Source organism: Mixophyes fleayi, chromosome 7, assembly GCF_038048845.1.
Source record: "Mixophyes fleayi isolate aMixFle1 chromosome 7, aMixFle1.hap1, whole genome shotgun sequence".
NCBI classification, from domain to species: Eukaryota; Metazoa; Chordata; class Amphibia; order Anura; family Limnodynastidae; genus Mixophyes; species Mixophyes fleayi.
The window spans coordinates 139,368,405-139,391,298 of record NC_134408.1 but is presented as its reverse complement, the minus strand read 5'-3'; the positions used below and the strand labels follow the sequence as shown (position 1 = coordinate 139,391,298).

General features: G+C 39.8%; 1 protein-coding gene across 2 annotated transcripts in view; it reads right to left on the bottom strand.

Moving 5' to 3' along the window:
* Positions 1 to 22,894, bottom strand: part of QTMAN (queuosine-tRNA mannosyltransferase) — a 148,058-nt gene that overhangs the window by 5,159 nt on the left and 120,005 nt on the right. For both annotated transcript variants that reach the window (XM_075180933.1, XM_075180934.1), the window contains exons 8-9: positions 10,879 to 10,949; positions 10,046 to 10,137 (exon numbers count right to left, since the gene is read on the bottom strand). In XM_075180933.1, the coding sequence (XP_075037034.1) occupies positions 10,046 to 10,137; positions 10,879 to 10,949 (163 nt within the window). The remainder of the gene's footprint in view (positions 1 to 10,045; positions 10,138 to 10,878; positions 10,950 to 22,894) is intronic.

The window sequence follows — 22,894 nt, the reverse complement described above, 5'->3', positions numbered from 1 at the left end:
ACAATGTTAGGAAATCAGATTTGTATTATAATTTGCTGCATTTACATTCTACATGTATGTTGGAAACTCCCCCATAGCTACATCTTTTCACTCTTCCGTTTTATTATTATTGTACTGAAAGTGTTATTGCTGTAAAAGACATATCAGTCACAGCAAAATCAAAAAATATGAATATCAGAAAAACAGAGTTGTGTAAATTCTTATCAGGAGATTTATTTAATTTATGTCTACTGTAAAAATAGCAACTTATTATGACAATCCCACTACAAATTGGAGCATTCCATCTCCTGTAAGACATAGGGAAAATTGAAGGAAGAACAGATAACAGGAAGTTAAAATAACTGCATGTAGGTAAAAAATAAAAAGATATAATAAACAGAGAAAAACTAATACTATAATCAGTATCCTATATGCTATTTGCGTTTATTACCCTCCAATCGTAACTTAGCACACCTACATCTGCCATCCAGCCTAGTTTGGTCACGTTACCAAGAGTCTAGCTACGTCATCCAAGGTTAAAGTTTGTTCAAGCTGATAGTATAAGCAACAATTAGGATATTTGATACGTTAGAAAGCAAAATTGTGTTTAACTGAAAAGTTGTGACTGTGATTATATCATTTATGTACAGAAATAGCAATATTAGCTGATGGGCTTAATAAATGCTCTTCTTTACCATACTGTACAATTTATATAGGCAACCTGTGGCTCACCATCTATTGTGGAACTACAAGTCCCAGCAGCGGCTGGTAAGACGTTCTGGGGATCCACAGGAGGATGTGAATATAGGGATACTGCATGATGTCCAAAAAAGGTTTTCTTCACTATGCTATGAAATTTCCTTAAAATAAAAATAACTTATACATTTCTTGTAACAGAAGTCGCAGGCAGACAGGCTGGTTTTCCCCAGTCCCACCTCAGATTATCAAACTAAACCCTTCAATGGATTCCAAACGGAATTCTATGTCTGAAATATTATTTTTTTTAATAACACTTATCTAAGCTACATGCGTGATTCTGGGAACACCACAGGACTGCCCCCACCTCCCAGGACAAATCAGATATTCTAGTTACTTACTTTTTTTTAAAAAAAAGTATAAACATCAATGCCAGTAAAAGAGCAGGCGACCACACCTGTCTAACAGGTAACAGACATCCAGCCTATCCAGAGAACCTGCCTAATACTGCGGACTACATCTAGCGCTGTTGGAGATTTCAAAATTGCTGTTCAGGATCTCACAAAGAGTGGGTAAATGTCCCTCACAATAATGTAGACTGAAGGGGCATTAATTATAAAAACATAAATAAAAACGTGGATTCCCTTTAACTATTCTGTACATTTCTTGTAAAAGCGACTGCATAAGAATTAATACATTTGATATTACTAAAATCCCAAAATTTGAGCCCTTAAACTATGGCACCCGCTATGTAACTTTTCTGTGAGCTGTACCCCTCAATGAATCTTTTTTGTACACAACACTGTATCATTATGTACACAACAGTGTATCTTTCTGTAACTGCTGTATCCTTCTTTAAACAACATTGTATCTTTCTGTATATATCATTGTATATTCTTGTACAGAACATTGTACTATTATGTACACAGCACTATTTTTCTGTAAACAACATTATATATTTCTGTACACAACATTGTATCATTATGTACACAACAGTGTATCTTTCTGTAACTGCTGTATCCTTCTTTAAACAACATTGTATCTTTCTGTATATATATCATTGTATATTCTTGTACAGAACATTGTACTATTATGTGCACAGCACTATTTTTCTGTAAACAACACTATATATTTCTGTACACAACACTGTACCTTTCTGTAAACAACATAGCATTTTTCTGTAAACAAAACTATGTATTTCTGTACACAACACTGCACCTTCTGTACACAACACTGCACCTTCTGTACACAACACTGTACCTTTCTGTAAACAACATAGCATCTTTCTGTAAACACCGCTGTATCTTACTGTACACAACATTGTATCTTACTGTACACAACACTGTACCTTTCTGTACACAACACTGTACCTTTCTGTACACAACATAGCATCTTTCTGTAAACAACACTATGTATTTCTGTACACAACATTGTATCTTTTTGTACACAACACTGCACATTCTGTACACAACACTGTACTTTTCTGTAAACAACATAGCATCTTTCTGTAAACACCGCTGTATCTTACTGTACACAACATTGTATCTTTCTGTACACAACATTGTATCTTTCTGTACACAACACTGTACCTTTCTGTACACAACACAGCATCTTTCTGTAAACAACACTATGTATTTCTGTACACAACATTGTATCTTTCTGTACACAACACTGCACATTCTGTACACAACACTGTACTTTTCTGTAAACAACATAGCATCTTTCTGTAAACACCACTGTATCTTACTGTACACAACATTGAATCTTTCTGTACACAACACTGTACCTTTCTGTAGACAACATAGCATCTTTCTGTAAACAACACTATGTATTTCTGTATACAACATTGTATCTTTCTGCACACAACTCTGCACACAACACTAGACCTTCTGTACACAACACTGTACCTTTCTGTAAACAACATAGCATCTTTCTGTAAACACCGCTGTATCTTACTGTACACAGCATTGAATCTTTATGTACACAACACTGTACCTTTCTGTACACAACATAGCATCTTTCTGTAAACAACACTATGTATTTCTGTACACAACATTGTATCTTTCTGGACACAACACTGCACCTTCTGTAAACAACATAGCATCTTTCTGTAAACAACACTGCACCTTCTGTACACAGCACTGTACCTTTCTGTAAACAACATAGCATCTTTCTGTAAACACCGCTGTATCTTACTGTACACAACATTGTAATTTTCTGTAAACAACACTATGTATTTCTGTACACAACATTGTATCTTTATGTACACAACACTGCACCTTCTGTACACAACATAGCATATTTCTGTATACAACATTGAATCTTTCTGTACACAACACTGTACCTTTCTATAAACAACATAGCATCTTTCTGTAAACACCGCAGTTTCTTTCTGTACACAACATTGTATCTTTCTGTACACAACACAGCACCTTCTGTACACGACACTGTACCTTTCTGTACACAACACAGCACCTTCTGTACACAACACTACACCTTCTGTACGCAACATTGTATATTTATGTATACAACTTTAAATCTTTCTTTACACAACCTTGTATATTTTTTTTACACAACATTGTATATTTATGTACACAACATTGTAGCTTTCTGTACACAACAGAAATACAGTCACATGACTGACAGTAAAGAGATCTGTGTAAACAAATTAAATAGAAGATAATAAATTATTTATAAGAAGACAGAAAAACCCCTGGAGAAAAAGGCCATGTATGTTAATAATCCTATTTCCCTTCCTTTATATTATTCAATATTGTATTTTTTTAATCTCCCTGAAACCCCTTTTGTCAATATCCTGAAATACTCAACACAAACATCTTTTTCCTTCAGATTCTTCACCAGTTCCCTGTTTACAACCTAAAGGTCTCTCTTCCATTGTGTGTGTCATAAATTATAAATGGATGTGTACTTTCCTCTCACCAAATGTGTATCCATCTGCCACCCTATTTATCCCATCCCCTCATCGTGGTAACTACGGTGTTTTTATGAACATGTATTTCCCCTGCCATGTTGTTCCACCCCGAAGAGAGTGTACCGGCTGCTCCGAGACTTCTTTTGTCTCTCGTAACACTGGGAGAAAAATATGGCAGTTTACACGATCCAAATCAAGATATGTGTTCTCAAAATATCCATAAAAGTACCATTACATCGCCTTCTCTACATGCTAGAGCGTTAATATTCTGCAGCATAACTTCTGCATTCCTCAGGTATGGAAGATAATTGTCCAGGAATCATGTTGTGTTTGCATGCAGGGAAACCTCTATATTATGCACAGATATATTCCTGTATTGTAGGTATCAATATCACTCAGATACATGAAAAGTTTTATAAAACTCACTTTTCTTCGAAAAAATATAAGTAGTAAAAAAAAAAGGACTAGAGTGTTTAGGTCAGGCTCGAGGCTGCCTGTTGTTATGGAACTACAAGTTTCAGCATACCCTGTTAGCTGGAAAGGAATGCTGAGATTTGTAGTTCTACAAGAGCAGGAGGGCCTTTTAGGAAAAAAATAAAAAAAAGTGAAGCTATGGGGGAGATTCAATTAGCCGTGAAGTGTCTCCGGAACGTCCGCAAGACACTTTGTGGGGGGGATTTGCCATATAGGTGCGAGTGAGGATGAGTGGAGATGCCTACCGCAATTGCCGGCAATGGACGCAGCGCAATGTCTTTGCGCCACAGCACCAACTTTCGAATCTGCCCTACCTGTACCCAAAACTAAAAAAAATAAATACAATAGTTTTCGATGGAATTAGGTGAGATGAAATAAAAAATGTAACAAGCATTGGGTCCTCTCAAGTGAGCCATGCTCGTGTTGTCAAGTCCCCATGTGTGACCTTTATGGGAATGAAAAGTTCACAGGGGGAGGGGCTCTGACAACCTCTGAACAAAGTTCACCATCTAATTGCCAGATCTGGTAAGTACAAATTTGTATTTTACTTCAGGTCCCCTAATTCCACCCTAGTGTTAGTTTTGGGTGGAGTTAAGTCTTTAAATGGAGATATTGCAGATACATGTAGGAGATCTTTTATCCAGAAACTTTATCAAATCTAATCTAAAAACTGCTGCTTGGTGACAACGCCATACACACACGCCTCCTACAGTCCATTTGAGGAGCACAGCCAAAATATAATAAGAAGGGGTATCTAGGGATGATACTGAAATGTAATTCAGCATGTTGTTCTAAATTACAGAAAGAAGAACCTTATCTGGAAAACTTCCTGTATTGCATCCTTACAACGTGCAAGGCATGCTGAAACTTGTAGTTCCTCAACAGCTGGAGAGCCGCAGGTTGCCTCCGTCTAGTCTAGGTGATCTTACACAGAGCACCAGAGCGCCTCCTAGTTATTTGAAGAGGATACAAACACTACAGTGAGGATAATTAAATGGAATCCAGAATAAAAAGTGTAACGTGAATTAGACAACAGAAGGCTGGTAACAACTAAGTCAGACAATCTGTTGGAAGATGAGGCTCAATCGCCCTCCTCCTGAGAGCTCAAAGTTTTCTCTGCAAAACCAATTTGTGTTGGGCTTAATAGGGTCTATAAAATATTTGCTGGGGGCAAAATGTAGTTAAAGGTGTGAGATTTAAGTATGTTTATGAGAATAAAGAATTAGCCATTGTACTAGCACAGAAGCCCATTTATATATCTGTATTTGTAACGCTTTGCACGTGTCATGCAAAGTGTCTAATAAAATACTAGATAGAACAGTCACATTGTGACCTGCCCACAAACTTACACAAATAAAAGAGGAAAGACCCAAAGTGTGTGTTCAAAAGTTACATAAAAGCTTGAAGACGGCTTTTCCAGGTTGGATAAATCTACCCCATATAGTCTACGGGCCAGCACTTGTTAGGCTGAGCGAGCATTCAACTTCCTCCATTGTGGGTCAGAAATACGCTGTATAAGTCAGGGTAAGTCGGGGGAGCAGATTAAACCGGGAAGGGGCATGGTTATGAAAATTTAAAATAAAAACAGCGACACCTCTCAGATTTCAGTGTCCTACCCTTAGACATATGTACTGCCAATAGGATGTTGTTTATACATTGCCCTAATTAAGTTTTTATTCAAATGGAGGAGTCTTACACTGTGTTTAATTTTTAGCGATAATTGACCCATGAAATCCTTAAAGGACTGGAATGGCCAGGGAATTTTATTAAAAAATTGAAATAGCTGCACTTTCTCCTGGACAAACCAAGAGGTGCAAATGCATTTTTTTGTGCATGCAGAGAAAATACTAGCTGTTTTTGCATGTAGCACACGTGAAACCCCACCCACTTGCATGCAAGCCACACCCCTTTCAGGGCCACGAGTCGGTATACCTATGGACCTGTTAGCGGAGGACAGACGTAGCAGTGTACAGCTTCCTGAGCAGAGTGAGTACAACTATAAATTCCTTTTCATGGACAGAGAAGTCTCAAAACGGTCTCTTGCAGGACGCAAGCTTAGAACAGAAGGAGGGAGCAATAAGTCCTGAATTGAGCAGAATAGAGTGCATGGGGGAGCAAGAAAGGGGCAAAGAGTTTACAGCAGGAAAACATGGGGCAATGAAAGGGGAAGATATGGAATTATAACACAACACGGGCATGGAGAAACAACATTAAATTAACAATTTTGTTTAACTACCAACAGGCTGCTAATTAGCTGCACGGACGGAGTGTTCTTAGGACCCAGCTGATTCAGCATGTCACTGATTAATATTGGATCACCTGCAATCAGTGACTATCTGACATAAATACTGGTATGGACAATCAGTTTGTATTCATACATCCCTGAAGAAGCCCAGACTCTTTTGAGGGGCGAAACGCGTTTGGCTAACAATATATTTCCCAATTTCAAAATTTCACTTTGTTGTCAGCTTCATACTTATCATCAGGAGCTGCCACATTAATTCAAGCACTGTCTACACACACACACGCTGTTTCAACATCAGTCGCGGCGTTACTAACAGTCGTCGAGAACCAAGGCCAACAGTCAATGTTTGGAATGTTCCATTATTGAACTATTCTATTTGAATTCTCTTCCTTTGTTTGGCACTATCCACCGGACGTACTTACTTGTGTCTGGATACTATCGTTTATACTTGGACTGCATCTTATTGGCACTATCTGACTTGAACTGCCTAGTCCTTAACGAGCAGCCTATCTTTATGTTTACCACCATTTCTTTATTTAGTGTTGCCTAATATACTTACTATCATTTTGTATGTCACTCTGGCCAGAACTGTGTTCCATGTTTTTCACATTATTACTCATATATTAAAGTCTTTTTTATCTGCTACATACTTGTTCACCCTGATACCATAAACCTTCATGCGCCCTAGAACCTGCTTCGCCATATCGATTGCATTTAATTCTGAAGGGTGGGACTCCCTCCATCATCACATAGGGACTACCTAGTGGCTGCACATACATCTAGAGGGAAGCTTCTCCCCCAACCATTGTTCTCTTAAAAAGAGGAGCTGAAAGAAGGGGGAAGGATCCCCCCACAAAAAGAAAATGGGGGGCATGGGAGGAGAACAGGAGAGATTTGCATATAAGGAAATTAACTTAAGGTTTCAAGAAAAACCCATTTAACCAATTTTAGATCATGTGTCGTTTTAAGTAGACAGTGTTTAAATAACCCTGAAGCTTTATTATCATAAATGTATATTAAGTCTTCATACATATTAGCCCACCAGCTGACATTTGCTAAACCAAAATGAATTTTACAGTATTGAGTAACACATAAACGTTGTAACTCTGTATAATAAATAATCCAAACTGGAACCGTTAATAACACAGAGGTTCCCGGCCCTGTGGATGGTTGGGGAACTTAAATGCTTGATCCAATCTCGGTGAAGTGTTGGAGTACAAGATTTGCATATGAAGTCTGAGTTTTGAGTTTCAGCAAAGTTATGCAACATGCTGCAGAGTTATAACTGCCACATCTGGTTTGTATCCATACACAGTAACAAAATATTATACATTAAATGTTTACTGAACATGCAGCTTTAATAGATTTGCGAGATACAGAAAGTTGTAATATTAAAGGGGCAGCACAGATTAGAAGAAAGGGGTTGGTAGGGGCTGATCAGACAAATGATTGCACTGTTGTGGAGGATATATGGAAAGGCTGACAATGACAACTTCTTCTTAACTGTTCTGACACAAGGAAGTTGCAGTAATCTCTATGGGCAATCTACGTGGTCTCAGAGTCCACATCCGCAAATAGCTAATCAGCAATTAATAGCGGAAGTGGAGAGGATACAATTCTTCTAGGATGGCTGGGATGTGCTATCACTGGGTGTAATTAGTTTTTTTTCTTAAGGGCAGCAGTAGGACCATCACAGGCTACCAAGGCTGGATGAAGACCCCAATGAAGATCATGATGATAAGACTTAGTGCAACAATCTAGCGATACAAATTATATGATAAGAAAACTCCCCCATCACGTCAGTCAGATGGCGAAAGAAGGTCCTTTAAACATCAAATTCACCAATGTGTTTTGGGCTTGTTAAACGACCATCATTGTGGGTAAGAGTCCAAATGACCGGTAATCCCAACTGGCAACGGTATGAATCAAATATCGATACGCTCTAGCAGAAAATCAGATTCCCTCGTTGACTTGGATTGGCTAGTGTGAGTGATTATTAGCTGACTACACCCCTTTTGGGCTCCACAAGATCAGGTCATTTGGCCCAAATGCCTGAATCTGTCCATTTAGGCTAAAGAGCCAGTTCCTTGGCACTTAGACCAAATGATCGCATCTGTTCACGCATGGGCAGCGGTAGTATGTAAATACAAGGTTCACGCCATGTAGACTGTGCAGTATTCTCAATAACACATGTAACAGAGAGCGCATCAGCCTTATTTAGCATTCTGGCATTTATTTTTACTATAAATCCTAAGAAAATATCACCAATGTTTTATTCAAAGATTACGAGATTACCCCATCTATTAGAACGTGAAAATCTGGTTCTAATGGCAAAACTACTGATGTCTATTGATGATTTGAACTCGGTCTGTTACTGTAAAACGTCAAGAAGCCTCCACTCTCCCTCAGCCGCAGAAACCCCTGAGATGTCGGCTATGTCAATAGTAAAGACCTCACTCTGTCCTACGTGGATCTGTTTGGTTTATAAAATGCTGGAACACACAGGCTGTAGCAAAGAGAGCGGAAGGCGATGAAGGCCTGAGGGCTTCCACACATCATAAACCTGCCTGCCTTTCTGGGTGGGTTCCTCTACTTTCTTCATTACAGGTTAAAAGCTGCATGCAATTCTACTGACTTGCAAAGCAATGCGGAGCATTGGAACTGTGCAGTCAGCATTTTAAACTATTATAAGCTACCTCCTGAACCATTGCCAAGTTAATAGACAATGAAAGATAATGAGCTTGAAATTGGGTGTTAAATTGCATTTTTTTGTTCCTATCTCTATTTTTTCCCATGCTTTAACCGTTTCCGTCTACAGATGCACAATGGTGCTTTACATCGCACATACATCATCAAAATATCTGGGCTGCAGAAGTAAGCCAAACATTTCACATCCCCCCCCCCCACCCCACCCTCGTTGCCATTTCCGATGGCGTCGGAGAGGTTAAACCCAGCGAGATCTCATTCCAATGCTGTCATCTCACAATGCCTGCTTCTAATACACTCAAATTGTGTCCTGTTTTATCTGAAATATTTTCTTTCAATTCTTTTTCTTATGGCGAGAAGAGAATCAAGCTACAAAGGAAACAGAAAGCCATCGACATCTGCAACAATTCCAAAAAGAAAGAAAAAAAATATATGGGGGGGTCCTATGCGAATTGAATCCTCTATAAAATTAAAATAATTAATTTTAAATGATACAACTCTGAAGGACGTCGAAGGACAAAGGAGTTTCAATTCATGTGACCGTGCATAGGAAAAGAAACGATAGATATACATAAATTCTGCACCTGATATTTTTTTTTTGCTCAAATAATATCATATTCTAACAGCAAAGTGAGCTTATCTTCATTAGTATAATTGTAAAATATTCCTTTCAACTTTCCTTTAGAGCTAATGAGCTGCAGTAATCCAGGTTCATTTTTATAAGCCTCATGGGTGCAAACATACAGGACAGTCATTTTAGTAAGCAATAAATTAAAAGGAGACGCAGGACGCCTTAAGTGCAGGCCTGCCGTCAGACCTATGGTAATACAGCTGCCATGTACTTTAATTAATCCTTGTTAGCATAACAACTAATATTCCTGCATAACATGGTCCTTTCCACAATAAGTACACTAATTATGCAGTCTCTCTCTCTCCCCGTTTTTTTTTTTTTTTTTATAAGATGCAATCAATTTGTCACTAGAGGTTCTTTAAAAGGTCTTCTGAGCGGATACCTGTATCCGACGTCTCCTGGCCGTGTCAGGCCTCTTGCAGAAATTCTGCAGTTTTTTCAGAAGCTGTTCAGGTGTTGAATACAGATATTCCACTGCAGGAAAAACAGATACATTTTTAATGAAACAAGAACCTCAAAGCACACACTCGATATTAGTCACTTTTACTAATTAAAAATGCATATTGCTCTGTGCCGTCTCCTGTTTTACATTATTTAAGGCCCTGATTTTTATGAAGTTACCTCTACTCACAAGGATGTTTAAATGTTAAATAAGACAGTGTACTCGTTCTGTTTAGACATCTCCTCCGGGTGATTAAAATACATTATTCTACTGTAACACAATGCAAGGGAGAGATATTTAAGCAAATGTGGAATGCGACAAAGCCGCTGCAAGGATTTTAAGGTAATGGCCTTGTCATGTAACTGTATCAATCAAAAAGTTGTCTCTCTACAGCCTTTACATCTCTATCTGCGCTATCTATGTCAAATTAGATAAATATTTACCTACATACATGTCTATATAAACACGTATAACATCCGTGCAGACATCTGCGGCTGCATGTATAGGTATATGCACAATAAGGTCGGTGTCTGCCTGCTTCGTGTTATTCCAGTTTTGCCGTACCGACCGAGACTAAAGCAAGAAGCTATTTTAAATCTTCTTTTAGCTTGCTATTGTGAGACAACAGATGGTCCATATAAACGAAGCCTAGTGTATTATATCACATATTTTTTAACATTAACATGTCGGTTTTTGCCAAATAAACAAATGCTCTTTCATAACTTTGCTCTCCGGGCAGCAGGATCAGCGTTAAATCTGGGAGACGTTCCTACCTGGAAATAGCTCGGGGTACACCAAAGATTTGGGGCACAAAGGGAAACAACCACAGTGCACGGCTTCTAACCTAAAATGAAACAGAAGATAAGAAAATGTTCCAGACATTTATTTACACGTTGTTATTTGTTTTGTTATTTCTATGTTATTATTTCTATTTGCTAATTATTTACTTATTGACTGGTCAACACAGTAGCTTGGACGGTTGGTCAAGTTTAATGTGAAAGTTCTCTCCTTATCCCACAGAAACCCCTCTCCCCGTCCCACTGAAAGAATTGCTCAGAGAACGTTTAATGGATTATGTCTGAGTTATATATATTACAGAACATGTAGCATATGTCAGCTTGCTGAATACATCAAATCAGAGATCTGCTGGGTTTTTTTTTTTTTCCTCCTCCGTCCTTTAAATTCCGCTCAACACATTTTGTAATCACCAAATAAACACATGAAACAACACGGTAAAGTACGTACAGATTTCCTTAATCATTCTGCAGAAAATAAGAATGTTCATTTGCAACGTATGGTCGGACGAAACAAACAGATTCTCTTCTGCTGCACTGCGCATAATTCTCGGCAATCCTGTTAACAGCCATTTAAATATATTTTGTGGCTGGTACGCCCCCCCCTCGCTTTTGTGCTTATGTTGGAGAAAATAATGTTAAAATGCAGAGGGAAAGAGGCTTTTTAGGCTGGTGCATTTGTTTTTAAAACGCACTGATGTGCAAAAAATGTTTTCAAATGTAACTTTGATACTGGGCTTTAAAAAACGAGTTAGATTCGGTTACTCCGGAGGAATAATTCTGCCATGTCCCGCGCACTTTGTCTTGCGACAACAAACTGACATGTCCGAAGCATGTAAAAATATACTTTTATTTTTGTTGGCTTGTAAAAACGTAAGCGAAATTCAAAACGGGTCTTTAACTGTGTTTATGTAAAATGGTTTTGAAACGCAGCCAAATAGGTTGACCATGGAAGGAATTGGGTTTTCTAAACTTTTTTTTTTCTTTTTCTCCCGTCTCTTCCAAAACTATTTGAGGTCATGCTTACTTTTTTTTTTTTTCCCCTTTAATTCTTGCTTATTTTCAGTGACACAACATATATACATTTTCTGGCTGTGGCTTTTATACTTTATTTAACTGTCAAGTGTCAAATTAGACAACGTAAATACATACATCTCTCCATCGTAAGGTATGGGATGTTTATTATTGGTGCAATAAGAAATTGTATTTCACAGAGAGTTTAAAGGTTACTGTATGTGGTTTAGTATGAACGCATCAAATAGCGGGTAATCAGAAGATTGGGCCAGTGGTTTACACAAGAACTACCTACAGCACTGGTGGGGCGAAAGAGCCAAACACAGTCGTTAGAGGATAGGAAATAAATACATATTATAAATGCTATAAAAAAAAATAAAGAATTTCCCTTTTAAAAATAACCTTAGTGTAGTTTTATTATTGTAATCTGTGGGTAATAGTACACAACCTATTGCGACTACATTTCAACACTGTTCCCCTCTACCCACTGTGCTCTCGGGACACGTCAGTGTAAGCTAATCTCATTCTGCTCACACCGGGGTGTTCTGTCACTGCCATTAAAAATTAAAAACTTGCTATGCAAGTTAGTGTGCAGCAACCAGATGGGGGTAGAAGCACATGCAGTTACATTGTGTTAAGTACAGAATAAACTATATTTTAGGGGGAAGAAATACATTCATTTTGTAGTATAAAAGGGGGTACTCCCAAGTCTGGATATGTTGAGCCCAAAAGTTATTGCTTAGAACTTTTAAGCGCAGACTTACACTTTTTCAAAAAAACTCCGCCACTGAGTGGCATTGTTGTATTAAGCAAGTCAAAAAAGCGTTAAAAAAGTATGTTTCAGCAAATAAAACAAAACATGCATATTATACATACATACGTATATAGTAGTTATGAAATCTATCCCGCATCCGGAACAGAAACTGAGAATGGACATAATATAAAGAGAACAGGCATCTGAATTAGCTGATGGCACCCACTAGCTACGGCCTGTACTGAAACATACGATTTAGTCACGGACATTGCATTTAGGTGGAAAAGTTGCACTCAACCACAGCAACCAAAATCATGCTGAAGGCATACTCGCCCACTCTGCCGGAATGTCCGGTAGACTCACGAATTCCAGGTAGATCTCCCCGGACAACAGGCAGTTCTCCCGCAACCTGGCCTTCAGGAGCCAGAATCGCATCATTATGGTCCCGCCCCCAGCGACAAAATCAGCATGTTGACGCAGGGGACGGGGCCAAAATGACTAGATCAGCAGTGCCCAGGCCCCTTCCACCCTTCCACCAAACCCCCTTCCCCAGCAAAGACACAGAGTTGGCAGTATGGCTTAAGGGTGTGGTCTTTTTGGACTTTTCAGGCCCTTCTCCTAAGTGGAAGGGCCCTTTTATCCGCCTCAATTCTTAGGCCCAAAACTCTTCGATGGGGGCATGAGTCTTTAAAGCCCCATTCTATGCAAGGTAAAGCTAACAATGGGAGGAGTTAGAGTTTAAAGCTTCTCCCGATGACAATATGCTGATAAGCCTTTCTTATTCGGGAGAATGGACTTCTGGGAATTGCCATATGTAAAAGTTGCATTTCCCAGAATTCTCTTCTGCTGAACAGGAAAAGCTTCCTTGCATTTCTGTGGCACAATAAACACGCGAGCCTTATATTCTAGCCTTCAACGAGAAGAGGAATGGGCTGGGAACGTGTCACGTCTGCTTGACAACCTCCAGGGCTGAATTTACAGTCTCTGTCTCTCTTACACTCATTTTCCTATGCACCCTACCTATGTCCCCTGGTCTATTTATCTGACAGTAATCAGCGCTGGACAAGCTCCAGGAGACAGGTTTTCTAAAATGTTACTGTTGGCGCCAATGCATTCCCTGTCCTGTATTTGCATTTAATCATTAAGAGTACATGAAGCACCATGGTTAATCATAAAAGCACACCACTCTTTATATATATGCTAAATATCTGTTGGCGTCTATTAAAGGTACCCTAATAACTCAAGTCTTCAATTAACTACTACTCTTCAGATCTGGGCAACAGCTCCCCCAATTGTACACACGCTCTATGCAAGTAATGAGCATCGTATTATAGCATTCTCTCAGTCTCCTGCTGCAGTGGAACTACAAGTCCCAGCACAGCCTGCCAGTCTCTGCTTCATTGGTCTGTTTTATCACACACAACACTCTTCGTCATGTACACTTGAAATATACGTACCTGTGGCTGCATGAGTTTATCACAGGTATTTGTGAAAATAGAATTTTAGCCACTGTGGCTATACGACTATTATTAACAATATATATTCCCCAGACCCCTAGATTATGGCTTGTGACACGGCCAGAAATTCAGCCCTTAGTGATTAATTGCTAGACAATGAAAAGCTAATTTATTTCTCCATTTAATGAATACTAAAGAGATAGTAGATTGTAAGCTCCAATGGGGCAGGGACTGATGTGAATGATTCCGTACTCTCTTTACAGCGCTGAGGAACGTGCCTGGTGCTACATAAACAATATTAGTAATTATAATATTTTTTTTTAAAAAGAAACAAATTAAATTAGACTATTTATGATTATTTAGAACTTGACACTACTAAAGACTAAACAAAATAATTTGTAAAGTGTAATGTGCAGTAAGCAGTGTACAAATAGCAAATGGAAAATGTGCATAAAAAACCTGTAAATATAATATTATAAAAGCATCATTTCAACATACAGATATTTTCTGACACCTATATATTAGGATCCTCTGTCCAGAAACTGCCAGATCATACAACTGTGGAAAGAGATAAGGTTGTAGAGTGCAAAGTGGAAAGATTTCCCTAATTACCCCGTTGGTAGGACACATCGTAGCCAAAATCATTGTTACTGAACACAGCTGATAAGTGCTGTATATGGAGAATAGGAGCCCTTTCATGTTCATGAAACACGTGAATTCGTACTAAAATTTGATTTTAGAACTTTGTGTGATAAAGGTTTAAATGGGATAATGCGCAAATATAAAACAATATGTGCAGTTTTAAAATCCGCAGGTAGTTGATAAATCTGCATTTTACAAAGTATTTCATCGTCAGATGGGAATTAGCCATAATGTAGGAATGTTTACCTGCTAAAACTGATGCGTATTCTTTACAATGCGCATAGGGGCTAGATTTACTAAGCTACGGGTTTGAAAAAGCGGGGATGTTGCCTATAGCAACCAATCAGATTCTAGCTTTCATTTATTTCGTACATTCTACAAAATGACAGCTAGAATCTGATTGGTTGCTATAGGCAACATCCCCACTTTTTCAAACCCGCAGCTTAGTAAATATACCCCTAGGGGGTAAATGTATCAATATGCGGGTTCTTCATATGCGGGTTAACTTCCCTTTACAATGCAGCGCAGCTTGAAATTTAATCGCGGAAGAGGCTGAACACGCTGGTGTTGAAGAACCCCCATATTGATACATTTACCCCTAGGTCTTTTAGACTGTATCATATAAAGGGCCAGTTTTATAGGATTTATAACTGTGGAGTGAAGGATTTGTGCACTACTGCTGACTCAGTCGCCATTTTCAGTCCTTGTTGCACCAGTTGTTAAACAATGCACGGAAATAATGAATACTTCGAGAAACTTGAGTGTGACATTTTCAAAGTACAGTGGCTCTGAATGATCACGTGATTAGTGTGACGGTATTTTCATCCCACAGGACAGCCCACACCAACAGCTAGTATTCCTAATGCCTAAGGAATTATATCCACGAAGTACGAGGCAGAGAGAGAGAGAGGACACCGTTTTACAGCGGATTTCCTGCGTTAACTCTACATAACACGGTTTTCGATCAGTCTGCACTATTAATGTTATATCTTTTAAATCCGCATGACAGGTTCACTTTAAGGCAGTGTAGAAATGTTATCTGTATAAAAAAAAAGAAGCTAAACCAGCACCAAGATCAGCAGGTGATTGTTTATGACCGTTTTAAGTCTGTGCTACATTTTTACATTCATTTTTGCTCGCTTGCAAACAGCTTGCTCATCTTCTATCATGATACACAAAATCAAAGCACCAATAATCATCTACTGTTTCACAAAAGAGAAAATCAAGTGCATTCATCTTTCCGAGTGGCCATATAACACCGCTCTCTAGGAGACGCGTAAGGCACCGCGTCAAGTAGGTTAACCAGCAAAGAGAGTACACTCCATCTACGCAATAAATGGCCATCAAATGACCTTTTTTTCATACCAATTAACAAATCATCTGCTAAATCTATGAATCTTAATATTCAGATCCATTCACTTCACTCCATACAATTTATCTGCAAATCCTTATTGGACTTTTGATTCTAAAATATAATTAGCTGATAATTTCGCCTGGCTGAATGACTTTTCTGGAGGGTCTGGGAGCCTTCTAAGTCACATTATCTCGTAATTATAAATAAGATAGGTGACTCTTTTTTTTTTTTTTAATGAGGATGAGACGTTCGTTGTGACACCTGAATCTAATAATATCAGTACATTGCTAATTATCGACAGGATTTTGTATATAAAGAGGCAAAAAGAAACCCCTCATTATTAATGAACAAAAAAGTTCAAATTTTAAGTGACACTGGAGGAGAGTAAATAAAACGCAGTTGATTAAAACATATCTGCTTTAAGGGTGCTTTTTAATTAAATGTAAAGGCTAATGTTGTCATACTTAGCAGATGGGATTAAAGTTAGTTATTGTAATTCGTATTAAATGTTACAGCTTTGTACATCTTCACAAAGCAAAAAAGAAACGTGAGACATTCCGTAAGTTATTTAAGAAATGTCATATTATTTTTTTTCCTGGGAGGAGGGGGGGGGGGGGGTTAGTGGTATTGAAAACGGTGAACACAGCATCGCTGCTCCACTGTCCTGTAACAGTCCATGACTCTGCTGCGATTCCCCAGCACTCTGATCCTATTTAGATTTTTCTCAACACAAACAAAAAGTTTTCAGCCTAGGCAAGTATCCAGCAAATGTGATGTCAAGAAATGTGGGACTTGCTAGGAAGAAGGATGTTGACCACCCACCACGGTGATGTTCCGAGCTAAAAACCAGGATGCAGCGTCTAACTGCAGATAATAAAAAAAAAAAAAAAAAAAAAACCTAATTGCACACTTTCTCCTACTTTATTTGTGTAAAATTTTCCATCTGCTACATCTAAAGATGTCTAAACTGTTCGTATCAAACCTGAATTCAGCTGCCAGCTGTGCCCATTAAGGATTTCAAAACGCTGAGTAAATGAGGCGTCCTAAAAAGCTAGGAGTGGAGGTCCATCTGCCCAGTACTGGTGGGATCCAAAATACCTGGTCCCTGTTAAAGGATGACTGCTGCGCAGATTAAAACGGGATGTTATACTTAATTTTTCGCTAACGCAGCAGTAATCTGGAACCTGGATGGCTGTAGCTTATCGCTGGAATCAGCATCCTTCTGCTGTGCGTTGCAAGGATTTATTTGTGATGATATTTTGTTATATCTTCTGTAAAATGTGTTTTTAAACATCCACCCTGTATGAAAAGAGCGTGATTTATAAGGGTGAAGATTTATAAGGGTAACGAGCGGTGCGAGAACTCAGCCCAGACGCGGCAGAATCTATCATAGGATAGAACACGACGCATATTGGTCGCGACATCAGTCTACAGATAGGTGCGTTCTGGCTGCTTTCAAGTCTTCATTTGAAAATGTCATCACCAGATACAGAGGTAATACAGCAGAAACAAAGTTATATCAATATTTTGCTAACAATCCTATTATGGAAGTAAGGAGATATTTTTTATTAGTTTATTTATGCATTAATGGCTAAGTCCACATTTGAATATTATTTATTTAACTAGACATAATAGACTCAAAGGATAAATTTTGCAAATAGAAGTATCTAACGTTTTATGTTTGTTAGGTACGCTCTCTAGCAGAGTGTATCTAATATTACTTGCAGATAAAGGATCTCGCTTCAGAAGGGTGGAGATCAGATGCAGTTTTCTGTATCTCCCAAACAACTTTTCGCTTAGGGGATTTCAGGACTGACGACACAGTGGACTGAGGATGCAAATCCCTCCACTCTGATGTGAGGCCCTTTAGATGCAAGTAATGTAAGACACACTCTGCTAAGGGAATGATGAGCTGCTGTAAGACACACTCTGCTAAGGGAATGACGAGCTGCAGTTTCCTAAGTCAGTGTTTCCCAAACCCAGTCCTCAGGGACCCCTAACAGTGCAGGTTTTCTGGGTCACAAGTGAGATAATTATTCCACCTGTGGATCTGTTACAATGTATCAGTCAGTAATGAATACACCTGTGCTCCAGCAAGGAGATATGGAAAACATGCAGTGATTGGGTTCCCGGAGGACTGGAATTGGGAAACACTGGCCTACCCCTTATCTAGATTCCTGGTCACTGCTGGAACGACTAACTTCTCAGGATGTCATTCACTGCACTAGGCCATATATACTCAAGTCACCATTTATTATCAACGTATCACTTTCATCATCCAAAATAGATGTTTTTTTATTTGGCATGTTCTATTTTGTATTATTACTATATGCATGTTGTTTTAGTATAAATGAAGACAAATGAACCAAAAATAAAAATGTAAAATCAGGAATGTGTGTGTCTAATTCTAATGGCACTGTGATATAATGTATAAAAGACCGGATACACATTACTGTGTATATCTACATGATAAATCAATGTCATGTACAACAGTAATAATCCCTGGAAATGTACATGTAACATCTTAAGGATCCAACATTCCATGATAATTCCACCTCTTGCCACAGGTCAATAGCAGAACACATCAGAGGTAATAATGTATTCAGGGGAGAAACACTCAATTCCCACATAGCTACATTTTGGAAGGGGGGGGGGGGGGTTAGCAATTCTGGTTCATCCGCTCCAGAGGCCCAAAGTCTGCTTAATATGTTGGAGCTTTATAAATAAAAGATAATAATAATGGACCTCATTCAATAATGAGCGTAACTGACGATTTTTTGCAGGTTACTCTTCGCATGCCCCTAACCGGACCATACGGAGCGCACCAGCTTCCAATTCACCTTCGAGCGGAGGGGACTGGGATATGCCCATAGGCAATGTACAGTAAGGGTGTGCCAGGCTCCAGCGCACGCAGCAGTGTCCAGAGCAAGTTCTAGGCATCTCTAAGGTCCGTGTTTTTGAACCGTATCCCTTGCCCTTGGTGTAAGTGCCGATTGCTAGTGATGGCGGCTGTGTATGCAATGCCACAACATGTGTATGCAGTCAGGAGAAAGTGTAAAAATGCACTTTATGTACAGTAGACATTTATAACATCCTAAATGTATTTTAAGGAGAAAAAAAATTATAAAAAAAAAATCAGGTGACATTCAATGAATAGTTTATTTTTTGTCTAGCATTCTTTTGGGACTTTATATTCCATATATGTATTGGACGTAACCTGCAGTGTAGTGTCTGATAGAGCAGAGCGGACCTACACCCGTATTCAACAACAGACGTATCGTTACATCCGCTCCTCGCTGAATATAGACATATACCAGTTCCACGTGCGTTTTTTTTTTTTAAAAAAAAATGCACATTACATTCGTTCTGTGAGCTTTAATGAAACAGGCCCAATGTGTGGTGGCTGTTGCATGCATAGTAAAGTCCTGTTTGAGATCAATGGAAACAAGAAGAGCACAATGGAAACCTCCAGAGCGAATGGACCAGCGTCACCGTACCCGCCCCGCCACTGGGCACCATAGCAGCGTAGCATAGTTCTGCCACTGCAAACAGAGACAATATGGGCAAGGAAGCCAATAGAAGCTATATAAAGGTTACGATAGATTGGACGGGGATAAATATAGGTGGGCGGTGGATGTGAGAGGGATAGGTAGGGATGGTGGAGAGTGATTTGGGGGTTGGTAGCTAGTTAGGGTTGGATCAAGGACTATAGGGCAAATATAAATTGCATGTAGTTAGTGAATGGTACATATAAGAGGGATGGAGATGCTAAAAATTATTCATGGCTGATAGGTGAGCGAGTATCAGCTTCTATTGCTTCCTTGACCCCATAGTATATCTGAGTACATGAGAATCTTTAACTAGAGCTCTTTCCTCACTAACATTACCCCTCAACACTTGGATCCGCTTACTACTGTGCTTCCTCATACTTTATCTACAGAACTTGGCTGTACCCACCATGTATGGACTCCTGTACAACACCACCACGGCCAGCAACCGCAGTCAGTGCACCACGGCCACGGACAGATAAGCAGTTCCTGATTGGTTGAGAACACTCTGCATGGATCTGGATCTTCTTCACTTAAAATATATTTGTGCTACAATAAGGCAAATGTGTTACTGGGTTGCCAGCTGAACGGGGCATCTCAAGTCTATCATTAAGCTTAGTGACGTGCTATTTAAAAACTGGGGCATTGTAATGTTAGCTTATCCCAGGGTCTAACAATGGCACGCAGTCATCCTGCTAAGCGTTTGTTGACCATCTTACTGTCTATTTCCTGCACCATAATTTTATTTTATTTACCACTTTCCCACGACTGGGTCTCTCATTCTTTCCCCTGAACGAATGTTTCCAAATACAGAAATAATGGAATAAAGATGTGTATGCTATTGCTAGTGATTTGCAGTAGCAACTAGTGAATAATTTATGACATTTGATTTAAAATGACCATTACCAATTAAAGATTGTGATGGAATCTGGTAATCAAACATTTTAATCTGGCTAATGAACAAAAATTGCCGGACAATCAGCCTACTGACAGCCACCGGTGGCCGAAAGAGATCCCAAATGACAAGGGTCCCGGCACGTGTGGACTTTAAAGAAAAAACAGGAAGACAATGCAAGGAACTTTGCAGGTCATGTTTCAGTAAATCGGCAACAAGGGAATTTGCCCGGGGCTCATCAGGACAGGGTGCCCACCAGGGCAGATATCACAAATGTTTATGCACCATATAATCCCATAAACAAGCTCTCATCTGCTGCCTATTCCAATACAGAGTCCATTCTGGTGGCTAGTAATAGTAGCTCTTCCAACCTGGTGGCTAGTATGTAGCAGGACTTGCCACCTAGGGGCTAGAGTACGGCAAAATTTCCCACCAAATGTTAGTGTGTGGCAGAACTTCCCACCTAAGGTCTAGTGTATAGCAGGATCTCCAACTGGAGATAGTGGGCAGCAGGCTTCCCACCTGGTGGCTAGTGTGTAGCAGGACTTCCCACCTGGTGGCTAGTGTGTAGCAGGACTTCCCCCCTGGCGGCTAGTGTGTAGCAGGACTTCCCACCTGGTGGCTAGTGTGTAGCAGGACTTCCCACCTGGTGGCTAGTGTGTAGCAGGACTTCACACCTGGTGGCTTGTGTGTAGCAGGACTTCCCACCTGGTGACTAGTGTGTAGCAGGACTTCCCACCTGGCGGCTAGTGTGTAGCAGGACTTCCCCCCTGGCGGCTAGTGTGTAGCAGGACTTCCCACCTGGTGACTAGTGTGTAGCAGGACTTCCTACCTGGTGACTAGTGTGTAGCAGGACTTCCCCCCTGGCGGCTAGTGTGTAGCAGGACTTCCCACCTGGTGACTAGTGTGTAGCAGGACTTCCTACCTGGTGACTAGTGTGTAGCAGGACTTCCCCCCTGGCGGCTAGTGTGTAGCAGGTCTTCCCACCTGGTGGCTAGTGTGTAGCAGGACTTCCCACCTGGTGACTAGTGTGTAGCAGGACTTCCTACCTGGTGACTAGTGTGTAGCAGGACTTCCCCCCTGGCGGCTAGTGTGTAGCAGGACTTCCCACCTGGTGACTAGTGTGTAGCAGGACTTCCCACCTGGTGACTAGTGTGTAGCAGGACTTCCCCCCTGGCGGCTAGTGTGTAGCAGGACTTCCCACCTGGTGGCTAGTGTGTAGCAGGACTTCCCACCTGGTGGCTAGTGTGTAGTAGGACTTCACACCTGGCGGCTAGTGTGTAGCAGGAATTCCCACCTGGTGGCTAGTGTGTAGCAGAATTTCACACCTGGTGGCTTGTGTGTAGCAGGACTTCCCACCTGGCGGCTAGTGTGTAGCAGGACTTCCCACCTGGTGGCTAGTGTGTAGCAGGACTTCCCACCTGGCGGCTAGTGTGTAGCAGGACTTCCCACCTGGTGGCTAGTGTGTAGCAGAATTTCACACCTGGTGGCTTGTGTGTAGCAGAACCCCATCACAATGATGTACTCACGATATAATCTTGCTGTTTGCAGGAGAGTCATCTGGACCTGTAAGTAACATCTAGTTGATAGCTCCAAATGCTCATTTGTTCATAATGTCAGAAAGGAAACTGTATAGATTTCTGACTGACACTATGAATGAATCAGATTGCAGGTAGCTGTTAGCAAGCTGTAAATGTCAGCTTCCCCCACTAACTAACAAGCGGCAGACCACGTGACCCACCTCCAACCACCAATGACCTTGACTTCCGTCTGTAGCTCCCTCATGGTAGTCCCCATACCCTCTATTAATAATGGGACCTGCATAGGAATGATATTCTGATGCAGTTCAGTTTGTGGATTAGTTCACCATATAGAACTGATAATGTGCTATACATTGGAGTAACAAAATTACTTTATGACTATTCATTGATCATTTTATTACTGTTTCTAACAGGGTGTTATAAAAGTTAATAACTTCTTATAAAAATTGTGCTTCAATGGATAGGATATAACGTTTAACCAGTTCTTATGTTATATTATTTTCTATCATTGTACTTGTTCTACAATGTTGTCTGTTGTACAAAGTGTGAAAATAAAGAGTTTTTTGTTTTTTTGTTTTTTTTTAAATTGTGCTTCAAAATCAACATTTTAAAACACGATTTATTTTTAATTCTGAAATTTCTTTCAGGTGAAAGATAAACTAGGTCAAATAAAAATGTAAAATAAGACTTCAATTGCAACGTAGTTTTATTTCTAGCTTTGATGCTAAGGACAGTGGCACAAGTTCGCTTATCATGCTAGCGCGTTTCAAGCCTCAGAAATGCTCGGGGG